A 22,637-nucleotide genomic window follows, 5' to 3' on the forward strand; every position below is an offset into this window, starting at 1 on the left:
GTTTGGAGTTTCCAGAAGATTCCATTCTCAAAATAGAAACTAAGTAGTAATTGGACCAATCTCTTTTTTATCTACATGTTCTAAATAGGTAACATTAACATAAGCTGGACCCAACTGGACACTGAACCACGAAGGCGGTTAAAGGAAGGTAATGAGACCGATAACAATATTTAAATAGATAGATAGATAGAATCTTTATATCTATTCTATTCTTTTTATTTATTTTTTTCTATTTTTTCTTTTTATCTTTATTTAAAGTTAAATCAAAAGTTTCTTACATGAAGTATTTATTGACTTCGTTAATTAATGGTTAACGGAATAAAGATGTTGTGCCCAGCAGTATGTTCTACTTTGTTGGTAATACTGTAACACTTTACATTAAGAAGTTAATGCTACTTGCGGCAAATCTACAGTAAGTCAAAAAAAGTACAAACAAGAAGAAAAACACAACGAGATATTATTGTAATTATATTTCTGAAACGGTACGTACGTAAACAATTTCCATACTAAAACCACTATTGCTATTCAATGTAGGTAATTGCGTTCCAATTTTAGCAAGAACTGAATTTCAACAAGGCGCTCTGCTCCGGTCAGGCTGTAACAACAATAGAAAGCTAAAGAATCAATTTACATAATTTCACTGTGAATACAAATTTTAACAAGAATCTTTTATATAGTAACACCTGACTTTGAAAAATAGCAAATAATTATCGAATAATTCTTAGTAGAACTGAATCAAAAAACTTGCTTATCACAGCTTGTTTGTTGGCATCTTGATTTATCATACATAAGGCGATAAACGAATACATTTAAACAATTATTGTAGTTTTTTTATTGGTCTTTTACATTATTACCATCATCATTATCATCTCCTTAGCGTTATCTCGTTTTTAACAGGGTCCGCTTGTCTAACATGCAGATTTGACAGGTCCAGTTTTGTACAGAAGACTGCCTGGCTGACCTTTCAACCCGCGAAGGAATAACCATCCCAATACAGGTCAGGTCACATACACATAACATAAATAGCCTATACACGTCCCACTGCTGCAGGCCTCCCCTCAATCAACCGGAGGGGGTCACACACCTCCGAAATATATATCTCGGGAATGTAGGTTTTACGATATTAACGACGAAAAAGAATCATCATTATTATTACATTATGATTACTGCTCAAATCAAATATACTTACAGAATCAACTGATTTCCTTAACTGTGAGTAAATAACTATTTTATTGATTTAAAAGGTTATTCAATATTATTCTTTACTGTGTGCTTGTAGTCCAACTGAGCATAATATAACATAACACAACAGAACACATCTTCTATTTGCCGCAGATGGCATTAACTACTTGGCCGGACAAATGGCGAGCGCTGAAGGCTCTCACCCGGTACAACGTTTAAGCCAACAGACCTGAGGGTGCCCAGTTGGGCGCGAACTGCGGCTCAGGGCGTCGTGTGAGAGGAAAATCTTTGAAAGAATTAATCGACCCTAGTGGGTCGATAGCGATAAGCGCTGCTTGAGGGAAGTCGTCTACCACACCGGCGGGGTTTGGTGTCGCGAGCTGATTGGCTGCCTCTATGGCTAGAGAAATCGGGTTGTCGGGATCGTATATTACGTCTTTCGGACGCCGATACTTTTCAGTACCGTCCACACAACACATCATTACACAATACAACAAAACACAACATAACATAAAGAGCCTTTAATCAACAGGCGTATGAAGCATACGTTGCTCCACTGTGGATATAGATGGGAATAAAATGCTCCCACCTCCTGGCCCGCTTCGCTCCATCTTCATCTTAGCACCATTAATCTAGCTATGTGCGAGATATTTCCCCACTGGGTGGTTTATACAACGCGGAAATTATGAGTTGTTTCTTTACCTTTCTGGTTTTATACTTTGTAATGGCCTCGGTAGTCAAGTGGTTGAGCGTTGGGGTCTCGATCCGGACCCACGGATCCGGACCCAAGTCACGGATCCGGTCTTGGGTTCGATTCCCGGCGAGGAAACGTCTATCAAAAAATGTCTATTTGGGACTGTCCGTGGTCTAGTGGTTAGAGCGTTAGGCTCACGATCTGGAGGTCCGGGTTCGATTCCTGATGGGGATATTGTCGAAATCACTTTGTGAGACTGTCATTTGTTTGGTAAGGAGTTTTCAGGCTTGAATCACGTGATTGTCCGAAAAAGTAAGATGATTCCGTGCTTCGGAGGGCACGTTAAGACGTAGGTCCTGGCTATTAGCCGTAAAAACACCTCCACCAACCCGCAGTGGCACAGCGTGGTGGAGTACGCTCCATACCCCCTCCGGTTGATTGAGGGGAGGCCTGTGCCCAGCAGTGGGACGTGTATAGGCTGTTTATGTATATATTTATGTATGAGACTGTCCGTAGTTTAGTCAAGACATAACATAACGTAGCATCAGGCTTACGTATATCTCCAAAGGGGTAGGCTTTATTTTTTTTTGCCGTGGCTTATTGTAGATTTGCCGCAGATGGCATTCACTACTTGGCCGGAGAAGGGGTAGGCAGAGGTGTATAGTAAATACATAAATACCCACTCCTCGCCATGTTTAATTGCCATGTAATAGAGCGCGCGTCTATTGCTATTAACCGGGCACAAATTCTGGGAACCACGTGATATCAATTATATATAATCCAAACATGAATAATTCAAACTCGCAAAGTCGATTTCAGTGGTTTTGAGCTCGTGACGGGTACCGAACCCGTAGGGTACGTTGTAAGTCACGCTTTTTCCGATCAAGGCCATCACGAATTCTCATTTGATACATCATACATAACATACATAAACAGACTATATACGTCTTACTGCTGGGCACAGGCCTCCCATCAATCAACTGTAGGGGGTATGGTGCATACTCCACCACGCTGCACCAATGCGGGTTGGTGGAGGTGATTTTACGGCGAATAGCTGGGACCAACGGCCTAACGTGCCCTCCGAAGCACGGAATCATCTTACTTTTTCGGAAAATCAGGTGATTCAAGCCTGAAAAGTCCTTACCAAACAAAGGACAGTCTCACAAAGTGATGTCGACAATGTCTCCATCGGGAATCGAACCCGGAACTCCAGATCGTGAGCCTAACGCTCTAACCACTAGACCACGGAGGCTGTTGATGCATCATAATAATTGAATAAATAAGCACCGAAACATCCGATGACTGACTATACATACTTAGCTGTATTTCGAAGCATAATTTACATAACAGAGAGAAGAATTCAGTATGCTAGAAATGGCGCCGATTTCCATCCTATAGCCCCCGCCAAAGCACTTACGGTGTCGTGACACGTTTGCTGTATACCTCAATACCTATCGAGCGATGGAAATTATTGCCATGCATTATTTTTAATACAAATTACTTTAATGTTTATCCAAGGCTTTTCACATGTTTGCATGCACAGGCCTCCCTTCAATGAACCGTAGTAGGTATGGAACATACTCTATCACACTGCGGTTTTTACGTGCCTTAGAAGCATGAAACAGTCTTACTTTTTTGAACAATCAGGGGGGGGAGGGGAAGACCACAAAGGCCACATTGTAGCAATTCGTCTAAAAAATCAATATTGCTATGCTTTGATGTTGCTTTTTTAGATACCAAGTAATTCAATCTGGAAATGTCCTTACCACCATCACCAGCCGATTAACGTCCCCATTGCTGGGGCACGGGCCTTCCCTATGGATGAATTGGGAGATCGGGCCTTAAACCACCACGCGGGCCCAGTGCGGATTGGTTATTAACGACTGCTAATGCAGCCGGGACCAACGGCTTAACGTGCCTTCCGAAGCACGGAGGAGCTCGAGATGAAAACTTTTTGTTTTTTGTGGTCACCCATCCTACAACCGGCCTTTGCGAAAGTTGCTTAACTTCAACAATCGCAGACCGAGCGCGTTTACCGCTGCGCCACCGAGCTCCTCAATGTCAAATGTCCTTACCAAACAAAGTGATTTCGAAAATGTTCCCATCGGGTGGCTGCAGGTAGCCTTCTGTGGTTCTGTTCGGACATTTATTTACACATAAACTCACGCCTATTGTAAGCGGAGAATATGGAATTTTTGCTTTGATCCTAACATAGTTCTCTCGCTTCCTTCTCATTCAATAATAGTTGCATATACGCACATAAATAATTAAAAAGAAATGTTATTACAAACTTATTTGCAGTTGGTAAACTAATCGCGACATATGTTGAAATTATATGGTAACATTTCAAAGGCAAAAAATGTTTTTGGATTACAAACTTTTTTACAGGTGGTACTCGAATGGCTACTCTGGGCGCCATCCCACTTGCGTCAGACAGAGTACTGCGGGGCGGAAGGCAAGAGGGAAATGACTGCCCTATTTTCCCCTAAAAAGTAGCATGGAAAATGCTGCACCGACAAAAGCGTGGCTCTTAAATTGATGATGATGATGACTCGAGACCTATTTCGATCTATGGAGACAATAGGTTTTCAGAGGCAAAGTCAGCGGGAAAGTACGTACCCTTGGTGCGCGAGTCGCACTCGCACTTGACCGATTTTTTAAGAACATCCTTAATGTGGTCATTAATGAATTATTTTTATCGCAAAACTCTATCTTCTTCGTCGTTCCCTCACTGCTGAGGATCGCGACCACAGGTTATGGCTTTCTACTCGGTACGGCTATATGCTGCGTGGACCGCCCTCTGTATGCTGCCGCCCACCGTCTTCTTCACGATGTGAGACCACCTCGTAGGCGCCCTTCCTCGCGCACGTTTGCCATCCATTTGCCCAACGATGATCTGCTTCTCCAGACTGTGCTTCGGAGACCGCATAATATGTCCGAAGAAGCTTAGGGCACGATTCCGGCATATTGAGGAGAGCCGCGTCGTGATCTTGAGCTCTTTTAATATGGACTCATTCGTACGCATCGCAGTCCAAGGTATGCGTAGCAACCTACGCCAACACCACATTTCGAAAGCATCGATCTTACTGCAATCGCGGCTCTTCAAGCTCCAAGTTTCGGCACCGTACATAAATATGGAAAACACCAGAGCCCGAACCAAGCGCACCTTAGTTGTGCGACGAATACCACGGTTCTTCCAAATCTTATCGAGATTAGCCATCGCACTTTTAGCCATAGCAGCCCTACGGCGGATCTCATCGGTGCAGCCTCCGTCACAATTTATCAAGGACCCAAGATACACAAACTCGCTGACCTTTTCGTACCCGCTCAGTGCACCGGTAACTGGAAGTAATTGTGCTCGGTCTACCACCATTATTTTAGTTTTTGAATGGTTGATCTTAAGACCGAGTTTGGCACTCTCTTCTTCAATTTTCTTCAGAATAATTGCCATTTCTGTTTCACCGGCCGCAACTATTGTTGTATCGTCTGCGTATCTCAAGTTACTGACCTTGTGGCCACCAACTGAAATGCCGCCGTCCCAACCATCTAGTGCTTTCCTCATAATAAATTCGCCGCACAGGTTAAATAACTTGGGTGACAAAATACAGCCTTGACGTACGCCTCGTTCTGTGTGGAAAGCTTTGGATTTCTGGTTTTCCAATTTCACGAAGCATGAACCATCGAGGTACAGATTCTGTATCAGGAAAATTAGGTGTTTAGGCACGCCCATCTCCACAAGCATGTCAAACATTGTTCTCCAATGTACACAGTCGAATGCCTTAGCGTAATCTATGAAGCACAAGACTAGCGGTTTCTTAAATTCGCGACATTTATCGATGAGAACACGAACATTCAAGATCTGCTCGCGAGTACCCTTACCAGCCATAAATCCGGATTGTTCACACGGGATCTGGTGATCGACAAAAGATGACAGTCGGACATTTATAATGCGCAGAAGAATTTTGCTTGCATGCGACATGAGTGACAAGGTTCGGTAATTTTCACACTTTTTTGTTGAGCCCTTCTTGTGCAGCGGAACAACAGCAGCCTGTGTCCAGTCCTCTGGCCAATGACCTGACCTCCAGATCTTGTTACATAACTGGTGGACAATCCTAGTCCCCTCACAACCTAGATGTTGGAGCATAACCGCAGAAATGCCGTCAGGGCCAACAGCCTTGTGCTTCAATTTCCTAATTGCGTCTTGAACCTCGGAGAGCAATATGTCTGGTTCTCTATCGTGACAGCCCCATCCCCTTTCGATGCTTTGTCCCTCTTTATCCCGGTAGAGTTCATAGCAGTAGTCTCTCCATCTATCTAGAACCTTTTCTAGCTCTGTCAAGGTGTTACCTTTACTGTCTTCAATAATCCAACTCTTGGGTTTAAAGGTGCCAGTCAATTGCTTCACTTTCAAAAACAGATCTTTTGTTTGCGCTTTGTCAACATGTCCCTCAATTTCAATACACATGTTATTGATGTGCTTGTCCTTGTCTCTCCGCGTGGACCTTTGTACCTCAGCATGTAACTGGTTATAGCGGTCCATACTACTTTTAGTCTCCAGTCCTTCACACTTGAGTTTCTTCCTCTCCTCAATCAGCTCCCATGATTCTTTACTTATCCACTCTTCCTTTTTTGTCACAGTTTTGAATCTATCCCTACTTTCCTTAGCGACATTTAAAACGACCTTTTTTAGGGTATTCCAATCTGCTTCACTGGAGTCAAAGGGGTCCCATTCTAATGATTTGATTTTAGCCTCAACTGTTGTATGAAAATGGTCTAGAGCTGGTTTATTAAACTCTATACAAAGAACCAAAACCTTTAAAAGCTGTAGCTTGTTTATTTGGAAAATTTATATTTTTTATTTTACGTCTTCCAACTTCCAATTACTAGTACGTTTATACGATAAACTACTGAAAGCGGAGTTATTAACTTTGGCGGTAAGTATTTTAAGGTTTTAATAAAATGTTCGTCAAAATTTTCCTACAAAAGCAAAGTCTCATGCAAAACTTTTACAATTAAGGTTGTACCTCGTTCGGCTTTACAAGGGAATTTTATTAAAAAATATTATATTTTTTTTCTAGACGCTTGCCTCGTGGGTTTGCTTTACAATAATGATCTTACGTTCAGACAAGCAGGTGATCAGCCTGTAATGTCCTAACCCAAAGTGATTTTTGTGATATGTCCCCACCGGGATTTGAATCCGGGACCTCCGGATCGATCATGCTCTGTAATTTTACGTTTTTTTTGCTTTGTGATTTTTAGATAGGAATAAAGGATCATCACTTTTAGAAAGAAAAAAGAAAGAAAGAAACATTTATTATTTTTGGATACAGACAGACAGGAGGGCAGAATCCCTATAAGAATACTAAGATTAATAATTATTACAAAAAGGAGAGAAGAAAAGAAGAGACTTGACTTTTTATTTTTACTTCTCTTTTTTCTTTTCTCTTTTTTTCTTCTTATTTTTATTTATTTCTTTTTTTTCTCTTCTTTTTTTTCACTTATGTGCCATACACACACTCACACACCTTTACACACATTCATACACACTCCCACTTACGCACACAACTCACATATCTTCACGAACACATAAATAACCTATTCGTATTCAATTTTATATTTATATATTAAGTATGAGTTTATTGTTTTTACTTGGCAAATTTTGCGCCAAAATTACCAAGACTTACCTTTGGGAACCTCTGTTCATTTATTAAACTTATAATATAATATACACTATTTCAGTCATATACCTACGTTCTTTCTTTGTGTACTATTATTTTTGATAATAAACGCATTTTTTATTTAATTTGGTTTAGAAGAGTAAATACTGTTAGAGAGAATAGCGTCGACCAGCCTTATCGCCACTGATACATTACTATGCTAATTGAAATTTAATCACTAATTTTGCTGAACTGGTCGTTCTGCTTATTAATACCCACTTATTCTAGTTTCTAAAGTCATCTTCTACCAAAGACAGAATATTATAATGCCAAAGGTACATTATGTAAAGAATCTTTTCTGTGCAGTGCAGCTTTGGCTCGTTATAATAATATATTCTGACGTTGGTATTTGCTTCATTTTGTGAAGCAAATACTTATGATCATTACGTTTCTATAATATATTTATTTTTAAAAGAGAACATCGTCTAGGGCCCTTTTCCGAGATTTTTCTTACAGCTATTTTTCCTCGGTCATAAAGTATGAGAAACTGCAGTATTTCTAGACGAAAAAGACCGTCGACAAAATAAATATCTTTTTAAAAATATGACGATTACAAAGTAAATGTCTATTTTACAAAAACGGAAAGGTATTTTTGAAATTGTGTTTATAAAATAAAAATTGTTTTCGCATAAGTTCTAACGCTCCATATCAAATTTTCTACAGCTTTAATTGCTCCTCATTCAGCCCGATTCAGTGAAAACTGCAATTGAAGCTTTATGCTCAGTTTCATTTCATACAATAGTCGAAAATATCTAAAAATATATTATTACGATGTATTTATACTTTGTTAATATGCAATAGGGAGCTAGGGATAGGGAAGAGTGGAAGAAGGGAAGAGAGGCCTTTGCCCTGCAGTGGGACATTGAGGGCTATTAATAATAATATAAATAATTATTATGTAATAAATACATAGATATATTATAGATATTATAGATCATTTGAACGTGTTATGTTTCGCTAAGTTAAGAAAAACCCTCATGATCCCGTAAAAGAGTCAAGTAGGAGTAACCTCATCGCGTTCATTAAACAGAATACTTTATTGCAAGGTGTCTTGAATATTTTAACCCGGAGGTTTTAAGGAAATGATCCGCAATCAGCAAAACAATTAAAGCTGGCTCGGAAAGGTCGGACTTATTTATTTTCTACCTTTTTACCTGATCCCTTGATGATAAATCCGGGGTGTAGGTCGGTCCGAGTTGTAAGTGAATGAGGCGATAAATTAATAAAATAAAAAAGCCTTATTTGTGCCACCGTTGGGCACAGGCGTTCCTTCAATTAACAGAAACACCATAACAAATAACACACACACACACACACACACACACACACACACACACACACACACACACACACACACACACACACACACACACACGCGCACACACACACACACACACACACACACACACACACACACACACACAAACACACACACACACACACACACACATTCACACACACACATACATCACACACACACACACACACACACAAACACGCACAAACACATACACACATACTCGTACATCTGTGCGGGACCGAGAGTGTGTCTTCGACAGGCACGTTAATATTTGGTCCCAGCTAATATTTACTTAAATAGACGCGTTCTTGGTACATAGTTATAAGGCATGTCACGGCTTCCCTGGTGGCTCAATAGTTTCATTTGAATTCAAATAAATTTTCTTCATCAAAATAAAAGACGGTAAGCTACAAAGCAGACCACTTTTGATACCAGGATTGATGAGGTCTCACAACCCACACGAAAGAAGAACTAGGGGGTTAAAAGGTCACATTGAAGTAATTCACCTAAAAGCTATTTGACATTTGTTGGCATTGCGCACTTACTTTTACACGCGCAAATGTCAAATTGCAATATTGCTTTTTAGATTGCCGTCGAGTCCCTGGTTTCCTTTGGAAACGCTTGTGCCTTGTTCTACAAAAAAAGAAAGGAAGCACCGACAAAGCAATATTCATATTTTATTATCCTTTCGCAAAAAAATTGCATATCAGGTTTTGTTTTTTTTTAATACCGTTACAGGGTACTTGGGCAGTTTAAATTTATATTGTTTCACATTTTATTTCGTTTTATTTTGAGTTTACAGTAGAAGCGAGTTCTCTCGGATAATATGGTGAGGTCCGCAATTTTTTTTTAGCACCGACGTAAGCCCACTTGTTAGTTACCAATTATTGTGTAGTAATTAGCTTTTGGGAAGACAAAAAATAACAGAATAATATTGATATCACGTGATTTGGTAAGTAGTAATGAGTATGATTGATGACCGCTTTTATTGATGACGTCACAAGACGATTAGTTAAAAATAAAAACCATCTTTTGAATTTTTCGCACTACATCCGATCTGAACCCGAAATGGTCGTAGAACTATTTGTATGGCAGCTTACTTACTACATCCGATATTCGTTATCCGATATCCGTCATCCGATAACCGGTATCCGATATCCGTCATCCGATAACCGTTATCCGATATCTGTCATCCGGTATCCGTCATCCGATATCTGTCATCCGATATCCGTCATCCGGTATCCGCCATCCGATATTCGTCATTCGATATCTGTCATAATATATCTGTCATCCGATATCCGATATGCGTGTCCGAAATCCGTCATCGGATATCCGTCATCCGATATCCGTCATCCGATATCCGTCCGTCAACCGACAACCGTCATCCGATATCCGTCATACGATTTCCATCATGTGATATCCGTCATCCGATATCCGTCATCCGATATTCGTCATCCGACATCCGGCATCCGATATCCGTCATTAGATACTCTTCATCCGATATCCGTCACCCGATATCCACACTAAAAATCGCCCAGACTTAAAATAGTTGTGTGATTATAGTTATTAATTTGTGTCTAGCTGTAAAGATGCGTGATAGCCCTGTTTGGCGAACGCGTGACTTGCATAGTAGTGTCACGGGTTTGAATCCCGGCTACCATTGAATTCGACTTTAATAGTGAATGAATTGAAATTCATGTTTGGGTCATAGACGATTGATGTCATGTGGTGCCCAGGATATGTTAAACCGAACAAGATAGTGTATAAACTATACACCTCTGCCTGCTATACAGGGTGTTAGTAACATCGTAACGAAAACTTTGACGGGTGATTCAGACCATGATTCTGGGTTGATATCAAGCGGATTTTCAGTCGCAAAAGTGTGAAAATAATAAAAAATACTCTAAAATTTTCATGAATTTTCCGAGAGGTAAACTTGTTATGAACTCAGAATCATGGTCTGAATCATCCCCCTCAGTATTCGTTACGGTGTCACTTGTACTATTACCTATAAGTACCTGTACGGGGTTTAAGTGACATCGTGTGGGTTGTGAGTTGGATTACCAACCTCGTCAACCCTAGTGTCAGGGATACTATTGAGCCGCCAAAGGCCCCTGACAAAGAGAAATAAGATATATAGAGTATAGAATTGAAAATAATTTTGAAAAACACAAAAAAGGAAGAATTTTGCGACGGAAAATTCCATTTGATATTAACTCAGAATCATGGTCTGAATCATCCCTCTGAGTATTCGTGATGTCACTAACACCCTGTAAAGCATAATACTATGTTGTTTGTCTGTAAAAATGTTATTTTTCTTTGCCCTTACGATATTCCGACTCAAACCAAATCTACTTTGATTTTAAATTATTGTTCATTCCGCTGTCTAAGACACAGTCTTGTTTAAAACATCTCCGTTTCCCTTTACCCAGTGGAGTGGCAAACTCGAATTTATTGGCATGGCCACATTTTCTTCTTAACTCTACGGACTGACCGCCTAAGGCTTGTGTACACCGTCTGCGGAAGTAAAGCGATGGAATTGGAAACACAAGCTAAAATAAATTTTAGTCCCTTTTTCATGTGACTTTAACGTTGACGTTGTGAAGTTATATGTGGGAATGTGTGAATGTGTGTGTGTGTGTGTGTGTGTTTCGTGTATGTGTGTTATTTTTTTCATAATTGGCGGGGTTTTTTCATCTGGTGGGATAGGACACCGCTGTCCAAAGCCAACACGTAGAGGTCCCTTAAAACAATTTATTCTAAATGTTGTGTGTGTATTTCATTCTTCCACTCTTACCCGCAACTTCCGTTCATCCAACAATCTGTCTCTAAATAAGTATTTCTTCCCATTCCTCAACTTTCTACTCCAAGTCTTTCACGGTGCAAGCTGTCCGTTTGTGGAATTCTTTGCCTGAAAGCATTAGGAGAGCTTCGTCATTGGAGTCCTTTAAACGGCAAGTCAAGGCGCATTGCCTTACCTCTATTTCCTCTTCATCTTCATAATCTTTCCTAACCTTCCTTTTCTTTCATAGTATATGTAGTAGTTTAAGTAGTGATATTTATTTATTATAACAATTATAATTATGTGTATTATTATTATGTAGTTTATGTAGTCGAAAGTGTATTTATTTTTATATGCACAAGTATTCCCATGCTGCACTATCCCGCTATATTACTTAATATTCAATATCTCCTATACTTAAAGGTTGCCTGGAAGAGATTGCTACTTAGCAATAAGGCCGCCTATTGTACTAATTCTATTTCTCTTTTGTTAAGTATTTGTTATGTTATGTTATGTTATGTTATTATTATTATTTAATTCTTTATTCACACAACCATTAAAAACAATACAAACACATAACGTTTAAATAAAAGACCTCCTCCAATGCATCACATTGAGGCTAGGTTCACAACAGGCTGGCAGCATTGCCTCTCTGAATTGCCAGACTTACTGTTTGTCTTACTTACTCTTTGATAATTTGAATTTATTTTATAAATTTTGATAGGATACTTCTTGAATTTTATCGTTTTCTATAGGAGACATGTATCATACTTTAATGAGAAAATGATGCAGCGCTTTAGCAGCCTGCTCCATTATGGGTTGATGAAGGTGACATACGTATGGGTATATTTGCCATAAGGTTAGACCCGTAGGGGTCAGCGGCCGAAAAGGGTTACGGATGCATGGATTAATTAACCATTAATTTAAGGCAAAATGACATAACTAATGTTTTGTCTTATGTATTATATAAATAACTAAAATGATTTAGTACGTTTTAAGTGTGTTTACGTTTTGTGTTTATTCGAAAATTTATTTCATTTGTGTTTTCGGACTATTTAGAAGTTTTATGAACCTGGCTTTCTTGGTAATATAAGCTGCCGTCCTGAGCCGAGGTTCGCGCCCAACTGGGCACCCTCAGGCCTGTTGTCTTAAATGTTGGACCAGGTGAGAGCCTTCAGCGCTCCCCATTTGCGCGGCCAAGTAGTTAATGCCATCTGCGGCAAATCTCACGTCACGTCAAAAAAAAAAACTACCAATTGGGTTGGGCAGGGTACATTCATCGCAAAGTGAATTAAGTACCCACGATTCATATCATGGTGATATATATCATGGTGAGTCGTATCTGCGTCTATAATTGTCCTACGCTAAATTGAGAGCGTCTGTATTGGCTGTGCCAATCAATGCTTAAAAATTCGCATTCTTCTGTTTATTTTACAAATATATTGTAGTAAGATCCTAGAAAAGTGTTTCTAACTGATCACCATACGGTTCGTAACAAAAAATTCTTTAAGTTGTCTTTACTTATTTATCTTCAAATGACGTCCTTTTCAGGCTACGATCCACAAAAAATATAGATAGCGCTGTACCGGTTTGCCTTCGCTTAACCTTCTAATTTTGTGTATAACAGACATATGCATATCTTTGTATTTGGGTATAAATTATTAAAAAAGAAGTATTTGGGTATAAGATATTTAAAAAAATACAAGACTCTTGTTATTGCACCGGTCTTCCGTTTATTTACACATTATTATTCTGATCAAAATAAAGAGAAGCAATATAGGTAGCAACATAATTCTATTCACACATCACCAGCCCATTAACGTCCCCACTGCTGGGGCACGGGCCTTCCCTATGGATGGATAGGGAGATCGGGCCTTAAACCACGCGGGCCCACTGCGGATTGGTGGTTATTAACGACTGCTAATGCAGCCGCAACCAACGGCTTTACGTGCCTTCTGAAGCACGGAGGAGCTCGAGATGAAAACTTTTTTTTTGTGGTTACCCATCCTATGACCGACCTTTGCGAAAGTTGCTTTACTTCAACAATCGTAGACCGAGCGCGTTTACCGCTGCGCCACCGAGCTTCTCCGCCACCGATTCACATCTGAACGAAATATCAAGCACAATTATTTTATATACGCCTCTGTCAGGCCCAGAGGCCAGAGGTTTTCCTTCACCGCTGAGCACGTAATAATCATTTATGGTCCAAACATGAATTCTAAAACAAATTCGACAATCATTGGTTTAGGCCTGTACTGGATTCGAACCTGCGACCTCAAAATGAGAGGCAAGCGTTCTACCAACTGGGCTACCACGGCTCCTACCATTTCAACTTAAAATACGCCGACAAAATACGATGACCGGTGATTCTGACAGACACTATTATTGCCCTATGATTAGGATTTTATCTATATACACTTGTACAGTCATGATGTACCCACTTTAGGACTCTGTCGCACTAACATATTTGATATTTAGTGAGACTTACAGTTCAATTTGTCAAAAAAGTTACCGTGACATGGTACCAATGTGTATACATAATTAATGCTCGTGACCGTACACATCGCTTTGCTTCAGTTTCATCTAGTCAGTGTGTTATAAGCTTTAATGTACTCCCCGTAGATCCGAGTTAGCCGGCCTGCAGTTAATACTACTTGCTTTTAAACTAAACATATTGGCCCTTTGTTTTTATACAGACGACAACCTTATTGTTACCTTAGTTTATATTAGTAGTAGGTGCGTTATCTTGACGGCAACGTGGGGAAATGAGAATAATTTTACAAACACCCACCTTTTGTGAAGCTACTTAAATAAGCTACTGATTGAATTGGTGATTGTTGTCAGTGTTTTCTGTATCTCCGTAGGGCTAGGCAGAGGTTTACCTACATTATGTAGAATGTTAGTGACATCGTAACGAATACTGAGGGGGATGATTCAGACCATGATTCTGAGCACATTCTGAGTTAATATCAAGTGGAATTTTCCTGTTGAAAAATAATAATTATAATAATTTTGCGACCGAAAATTGCACTTGATTTCAACTTAGAATCATGACCTGAATTATCCCTCAAAGTTTTCGTTAATATGTCACTAACACCCTGTATACACTCCTCGCCAGCTAAGTTTAAGTCCCATGGAAGAGGGGGCGAGCCTACTGCCTTTAACCAGGCACAAATGCTGAAAAACACGTGATATAAATTATCTATAAACCAAACAAGAATTCTAAAGTTCTGACATAATAAAGTACGGCAATTTGTTCCGTCAATATAGTTATAAATTAATATGAAACTTGATGAATACAATAAAGTACTTACAGCTATTTGATCCTGTAACATAGTTACTAGTTTTTTTTATTACAAGTTCTTATAGCTAATTTACACCACTATCCAAAACAGATCCAAAAGAACGTGTTAACACGATAAATTGTTTTAAATGCAGTGTTATAGTAGCAACCCAAAAAGACCGAACTATGTGATAGGGTTAGCTACAAATTAAGTCTTAAAACAATGACATACATATACCGTAGGTAGACAGCGCGGCGTAATTTTAATACAAAAAACTTAAAATAGATATTAAAGGATTAGTATTTAATTTAAGATGTAGTTAGTAAATAATGCTAAAGTTAGTAACAGCATTGTAAACAAATTATTTTAAAAGCTCAGAGTTAGATAGATTCTAGTTATTAATGAATACGAAACTTGATGAGCGGAACAAACATCGAAACGGTCATCATAGCGTACCGTTAGTAAAACTAACAGTATAACTAAACTATGGGCACGCTAAAATAGATTTTACTCCCGAAAGACCGCAACTTTCCTGTCCTAGCCAGTAACAGATCATAAATCCACATCTATTTCCTTTAGAAAATCCTGAAGCAAAGTCCGTAGATAGATATTATTCATTGCCAAACGATTTTAGGTCAAATATTTGGCTATCGAAGCATAAATTCTATTTGCAGAACATTCTAGTGTCGATTTTGACTGAAATTAAACATTGAAAATATTTTACGTCATCATCTCACTGCCTTTGTTTTGGTTTCATACAAGACCATGAACCCAGCCCCAGGGGGACAGAGTCATCTCTGCCTTATATTGGGGCAATCCTGTTCGGCGCGTCCTTGCCGCGGGGGTGGGCGCCTCTTGCCTCTTCTACTTAAGCGAGATGGTGGCTGAGTTCGGACAGGGACCCAGACCTAAGGGATATAACATAGAATCCTTACTCAGGGATACGTTGAGGACCTCAACGGTTGGGGGTGGGAGAACAGAAATGCCGGACAGAAGGGGCAAGTCACAGGGACTGTAACCTGGAACCCGTCAGACGGCAGCAGTAACTATCAGTACTATTCAGAGGCGGACGCGTTATCCTAGTTGCGTCAGAATCCACTGCCGTATTTTTTTATTAAAAAAGTAGCATGAAGAAAATTAACGACATCATCTCATTAATGTTATCTCGGTTGTCGCTGTGTCGGTTTTAAGGTGGATTACCAACCACATCAACCCTGGTATCAGGGTTATTATTGAGCCGCCAATGGCCCCCTGACATGACCCAAGTAACGACTACGTATTTACATCAGTAAGTTGTAACCGGGACCAACGGCTTAACGTGCCTTCCGGAGCACGGATCATCTTTCTTTTTTACAGTCAGGTGATCAGCCTGTAATGTTCTAAACAAACTTGGGCCTCACAAAGTGACTCCAGGACGTGAGACCAACGCTCAATCACTAGACCAAAAAAACTCGGACCGCAACCAAAAGTATACCTAGTTTTTGTAGGAACAATATATATTTCAATCCTAATGTTAAATGTAAGCGGTTGTCCATGTAGCTCACAGCTTATCTAAGGGCTCTAGTCGTATTAGTGATAAACAAGATATATGTGGTCCTAAGTCCTTCGCACTACGCGCATAGCATACAGATGCATAAGGCGATAATCTTTGCGCATTTATTTTATTTGCAGTTTATCTTGTCCGATGGCATGATAAGGATATATGGTGGAACGGAAAAGAAGGGAAAAATAATACAAAATTGTAATGGAAAAAAGATTTCTTCGGGTATTGGGACGAATTCGCTAAGTAAGTAGGTTTAGGCACAGGATACATACAACGTCCTCCATAGACCAGTGGAAGAGCATTCACGATCCGGAGGTCCCAAGTTCAAATCCCGTTGGAGACATAGCACAAAAGCCACCTTGTGATTCCTAGTTTGAATAGGACATTGCAATCTGATCATCCGATTGTCCGAAAATAAAGTGACTAACCCCCCTGGGGTTAAAAGGGCCACATCGAAGCAATTCATCTAAAAAAATATTGCTATTTGACGTTTGACATTTGTTATTGCTATTGCTATTCGTTTTAGATGAATTGCTTCGATGTGGCCCTTTTAGGGTACTTCGCAGGGCACGTGAAGCAGTCGATCTCGGCTACTATTAACTTTCAGTAAGTATATCAGAGGCCTTTATCTGCTCAATAGTAACTCTGACAATAGGATTGATGAGGTCGGTCATTGATCTCACAATCACAACCTGTGCCCTGGGGGGTTAAAATGGCCACATCGAAGCAATTCAACTAAGAAAGCAATATTGCTATTTGACATTTGTTTGCATTGCGAACTTACTTTCGTCAAATTGCAATATTTCTTTCTTAGATGAATTACTTCGATGTGGCCATTTTAACCTTCTATTTATTCTATTTATCAAAACTTACAAGCCTTGTATTACAAGCAATTTTGTTGTAAAAAATTTCATTAGTAGTACTAGAACTTGTTTATCAAAACTATACAATACGAGTAAATTACACGTTACAAGTGTTATTATTTATTTCACAAGTATATTTTACAATCCCAGTATTTTTTTTATAAACGTAATTTACACGTTCGGTCACATTACTTTGGTACCATGTCACATTAACTTTTCTGACAAATTGAACTGTACGAGTAAGTCTCACTAAATGTCAAATATGTTAGTGCGACTGAGTCCCAAAGTGGGTACATTATATTGCTCATGACTGTACTTGTAGCTTGTGAACGTGTAGGTTTTGATAATTACGGAACTGATGTATTGCTCGTCAAAAATGTAAAAATATGTGGTTCAGAATTCAGAACCCATAATTATGGTCGTTTATATTAAATTAATAAACTAAACTTACTAACTAACTTTTGTAATAAACTATTTCTATTCAATTCTTTATTTTTTTGTAGAAATTAATGTTCAATTGTAATTATTATAGACTGGTTATAGAATAGAATAGAATAGAAATTGTTTATTATAAAAGGACGCCACACACAAATACGAGACAATAACATCATTTTTTTTTACAAAACAATTACAAAAAGCATAGAAGGATGTTCATTACAATGATCATAAGGTGGTGGTGGACGTCCTGAGATAAAAGGGCCTCACTCAGCACAAGTCGCGGCGTGAACCACGACGCTGGTATTATGTGGACCCTGTTGGGTGAGGCACGAACGTCGTGCTTCATAAATATACGTTAATATTCGTACATACATAGATTAAATATGAAATTACTTAAAATAGAATGTAGGTGTACATATAATATATTTTACATATTTATCACAAAAACGTATACATAAATACTTAATGTTAGTATTATAATAATAATTAATGCAAGCGGACATAGTACGCACCTGATATAAACAAATACGAATGCATAGAACATAATATATAGGAATTATACTTCGCGCTTCGTCCTCTAGATTAGTATTAGTAGATATATAAACACATGTAGTTTCGCCTAAGTGATACCACTCTTGCACTAATTGTTGAGAGAAAGAAAAGGGTAGTAAATAAAAAAGGTTGAATAATAGCAGAGAATCGCGGGTAGATGTTACTTACCACACTATTTTATCGACTGTTTCTCGTCATTCGCAATTTAGTGCTCAACCGCTCTAGACACTTAATACTAGCTCCTTTAAATTCGCTAAAAAGTTCGTTTTTACGTTAAAAATGCCTAAAAGAAAGCGTTCTAAAGAAGTTGACGACGATTTAGAGACTTTACTACGGAAAGTTAAAAAATTAGAACGAAAAATACGTCATCGAAAAACCAGTGTTTCGGATAGTGATTCGGAAATTTCTCCAGCTTGTGAAACAACGGTACGCAGTACCATACATCGACCAGGTACGTAGTTATACGATTTATTACTTATGTACCTAATGTCCAGACGAATGCAACCGAGATAACCGTTGGGGTTATTTCACCGCATTCAAAATATTAATATCGGGTCGAACTGATATTACACTTTGTCTTTACAGTGCACACATTATGTGTAATAGTGACTATAACTAACTTGCTTTTTATATTTTAAAACCCAAATAATATCAAAAACTCAATTTAGATTTATATTCCGAAAATATTAATTATGTTCTCAGTTTAATTATATTTTAACAACTTTTTTCTTTCTTACCTACTTTTCTAAAGAATAAATGTGCACTTTATTTAATTCTGGACTACTTATGTGAAATTAATTTTACATAAACAAGGCATACAACGTATTCACGTTATGTAATAAGTGTGTAATCAGAGCATTCGCTGGGAATGTCTCGACACACACTAAGTTTTTATGCCGTAGATATTTTAATGACCTAAATATACTTACCTTTTTCTAACCTGGTGGCACTCATTTCAGAGTCCCCACAACCAATTCTGGGTCCAGACGACTGGTTACCGGAAACTTCTTCATGTCAGGGATTTGTAGACGACGTCAGTGTTGTCGAATCCGATGATGAGAACATCACGGCAAATGCGCCCCCATCCCTGGTCACGGCGGCAGTTAATGACCCGTCGACGTCGAAGAAGACGGTCACTGTGGCTGAAAATGTACCCCCGGCAGAACCTACAGCATTGGACGAGGACATTTTGGAAATCTTAGGAGAAGACCCATTTACCGAGATTAAGTACGCGAGCGACATTCGTACAGAACTAGCTAGTCGCCTCAAACATACAGCTCAAGAAGGCCTGAAAAAAGACGATAGAAAATCGTTACTCGCAAAGTACCCGGTTCCTGCCAATTGTTTACATATCAGCGCCCCTCAGGTTAACCCCGAGATTAAGGCCGCTCTCCCAGAATCCGCACAAAAACGCGACAAGGGCATTGAAGCTAAACAAAAACAAATGGCATGTGCCATTTCATGCCTCAGTGATGTGATCAACACACAAATTAACTCAAAGGACAAAAATAATGAAATGCTCCAAAAACTTATGGACCTAAGCCGCATACTCTGCGATATTCAACACGGCGATTCGGCGACCAGGAGGAATTTCATACTATCAGTACTTAAAAAAGATATGAAGGAGCATCTCTCCAATACGAAAATTGACACCTTTTTATTTGGCGAAAATCTGTTGGAAACTATTAAGTCTGCTAAGGCTGTGACAAAATCGGGTGTCGAACTAAAACTTGATGTAGCAGGCGCTAAAAATACAGCAAAAAGGACGAACACATCTGCTCCAAAATCTTTAAACCGCAAGGCTCCGGCGTCGGCACGCAGGCCACCAGGCGCGAATTACCGGAGCCGCGAGCCTGCAGCTCCGCGAGCGCACCCGGCTACCTACTACCGCATGCCGTGGCAGCCTCCGGTCCCGCCGCACGCGCCGCCGCCGCCGCCCCCGCCGCCGCACCCAGCGCCGGCAGCTCCACCAGCGCCACAACGACGCCGCTACTAGACACAGTTAAGTACGCAGACCGTCTGGCAAATTATTATAGACAGTGGGCTAATATTACAGATGACCAGATAATCCTTTCCTGGATCACTGGCTACAAAATAGTATTCTCATCACCAGTTGTTCAAGATTCTATTCCTATGTTACCTGTATACACGGAGTCCGAACTACAACATTTCCACGAGGCTATTGATAATCTTTTGCATATAGGAGCTATCTCTGAGTGTAAACCTTGTGAAGGTCAATTTCTGTCAAGTATTTTTCTCACACCCAAACCGAACGGCAAAATGAGGTTCATATTGAATCTTAAGAAATTGAATAAATTCATAAGCACCAATCATTTTAAACTTGAAGACTTACGCACCGCTCTCAAACTAGTATCTCAAAATTGTTTTATGGCTACTCTTGACCTTAAAGACGCATATTTTTTAATAAAGATTCACGATGAGTCTAAAAAATACCTTCGTTTTAATTTTGATAACAAGATGTACGAATTCAATGTAATGCCGTTCGGTTTAAGCACCGCACCATTTGTTTTCACCAAGATTATGAAACCTATAGCCAAAATCCTACGCGAGGCAGGTTTTATTTCCACGCTTTACTTAGACGACTGGCTTCTAATAGGTCAGTCCTTCCAACAATGCTTGACAAATATCGACACGACTAGAAACTTACTTACCTCTTTAGGATTCATTGTAAATGAAGAAAAGAATGTATTGACACCGTCAATTTCATGTAAATTTTTAGGTATGATCATAGATACCAACAACACGCTTTTAAGCTTACCCTCGGACAAAAGGTTACGCATAAAATCCGAATTAGAAACATTTACCCATCTACGCCGTTGCAAAATCAGGAAGTTCGCCCATCTCGTTGGTTTACTTGTGTCGAGCTGCCCAGCTATCGAATACGGGTGGCTGCATACCAAGGACCTAGAAAGGTGCAAGTTTCTCAACTTAAAACACCACAACGATTATGATAGGTACATGAATATCCCAGATACCCTTTTACCTGATATTCAATGGTGGCTGCATTCTATTGACCACTCGATGCATCCCATTAGAAACGACAACTATGTTATACATATATATTCTGACGCCTCAACAACGGGGTGGGGTGTGTGTTGCAATAACGAAACGGCAAGTGGCCAATGGTCAAGTAGTGAACAGAAACAGCATATAAATTATCTGGAACTGTTGGCTGCTTTTATCGGTCTAAAGATCTTCGCGAAAAATCTTTACAATTGCCAAATATTACTACGAATCGATAATACAACTGCCATCGCTTATATTAATCGTATGGGAGGTATACAGTTTCCCCATCTTAACCACATAACTAAAGAGATTTGGCAGTGGTGCGAGGCTCGTAAATTGTTTATTTTCGCGTCATACATCAGGTCTTGCGACAATGTCACTGCTGATGCAGAGTCACGTAAAACGCACCCAGATATAGAATGGGAGTTATCTGATCAAACATTTCGTCGCTTAATAACTTTATTCGGTCAGCCTGACATAGACCTATTCGCTAGTCGAATAAATAAAAAATGCGCCAAATACATCTCCTGGCATAGGGATCCGGACGCTGTTGCTATTAATTCGTTTACCATCTGTTGGTCAAATTTATTTTTCTATGCCTTCCCACCATTTTCAATGGTTCTCAAAATGCTTAGAAAAATAATTTCGGACAAAGCTTATGGTATCGTTGTGGTACCGATGTGGCAAACACAGGCATGGTTTCCTTTGTTCAAAGCTCTCCTTGTATCGGACATCGTGACTTTCACACCTAAAGACAATGTTTTATTATCCCATTACAGCTCTCGGATACTGCCGTCCCTTACCCTGGCTGCAGGAGTGTTATCAGGGCGGCATTATCAAGACGAAGCCTCCCTGCAGCATCACTAGACATCATGATGGCCTCGCTCTCAGAAAGCTCTATCAAACAATATGACGTATGCCTCAAAAAGAGGTGGTCTTTTTGTCAAGCTCATTCCGTAGAACCGCATGAAGCTACAATTCCAACAGTAATTTCCTTTTTGACTAATTTATTCACTGATGGCTACCAATATGGGTCCCTAATTTCGTATAGATCGGCCCTGTCGTTAATCTTAGGACCTACATTAGCAAAAGACGAATACTTACATAGATTTTTTAAAGGAGTATTTCGGCTTAGACCTCCTGTACCTAAGTACAATGCCACCTGGGATACTAGTTGTGTACTTAATCATCTAAGTATTTGGTACCCAAATGAAGAACTTGATTTATGTAAGCTATCCAAAAAGACCATTACACT

General features: G+C 39.4%; 1 protein-coding gene across 1 annotated transcript; it reads left to right on the forward strand.

The window, feature by feature from the left end:
- The first annotated feature begins 18,427 nt into the window (after nt 1–18,427).
- LOC126382123 (uncharacterized) lies at nt 18,428–22,223 on the forward strand. Its single transcript, XM_050031876.1, has 3 exons — nt 18,428–18,806; nt 19,315–20,356; nt 22,162–22,223. The coding sequence occupies exons 1-2, from the start codon at nt 18,635–18,637 to the stop codon at nt 20,349–20,351; spliced, it is 1,209 nt and encodes a 402-aa protein (XP_049887833.1). The 5' UTR covers nt 18,428–18,634; the 3' UTR covers nt 20,352–20,356; nt 22,162–22,223.
- The last annotated feature ends 414 nt before the right edge of the window (nt 22,224–22,637 follow it).

Source organism: Pectinophora gossypiella, chromosome 3 (assembly GCF_024362695.1).
Source record: "Pectinophora gossypiella chromosome 3, ilPecGoss1.1, whole genome shotgun sequence".
Lineage (NCBI taxonomy): Eukaryota > Metazoa > Arthropoda > Insecta > Lepidoptera > Gelechiidae > Pectinophora > Pectinophora gossypiella.

Bases quoted from the DNA above. Each gene is read 5' to 3' on its own strand.
- LOC126382123 (XM_050031876.1), top strand. From the start codon at position 18,635: ATGCCTAAAAGAAAGCGTTCTAAAGAAGTTGACGACGATTTAGAGACT. The intron at 18,807-19,314 runs GTACGTAGTTAT...CACTCATTTCAG, and splicing joins CAGTACCATACATCGACCAG to AGTCCCCACAACCAATTCTG.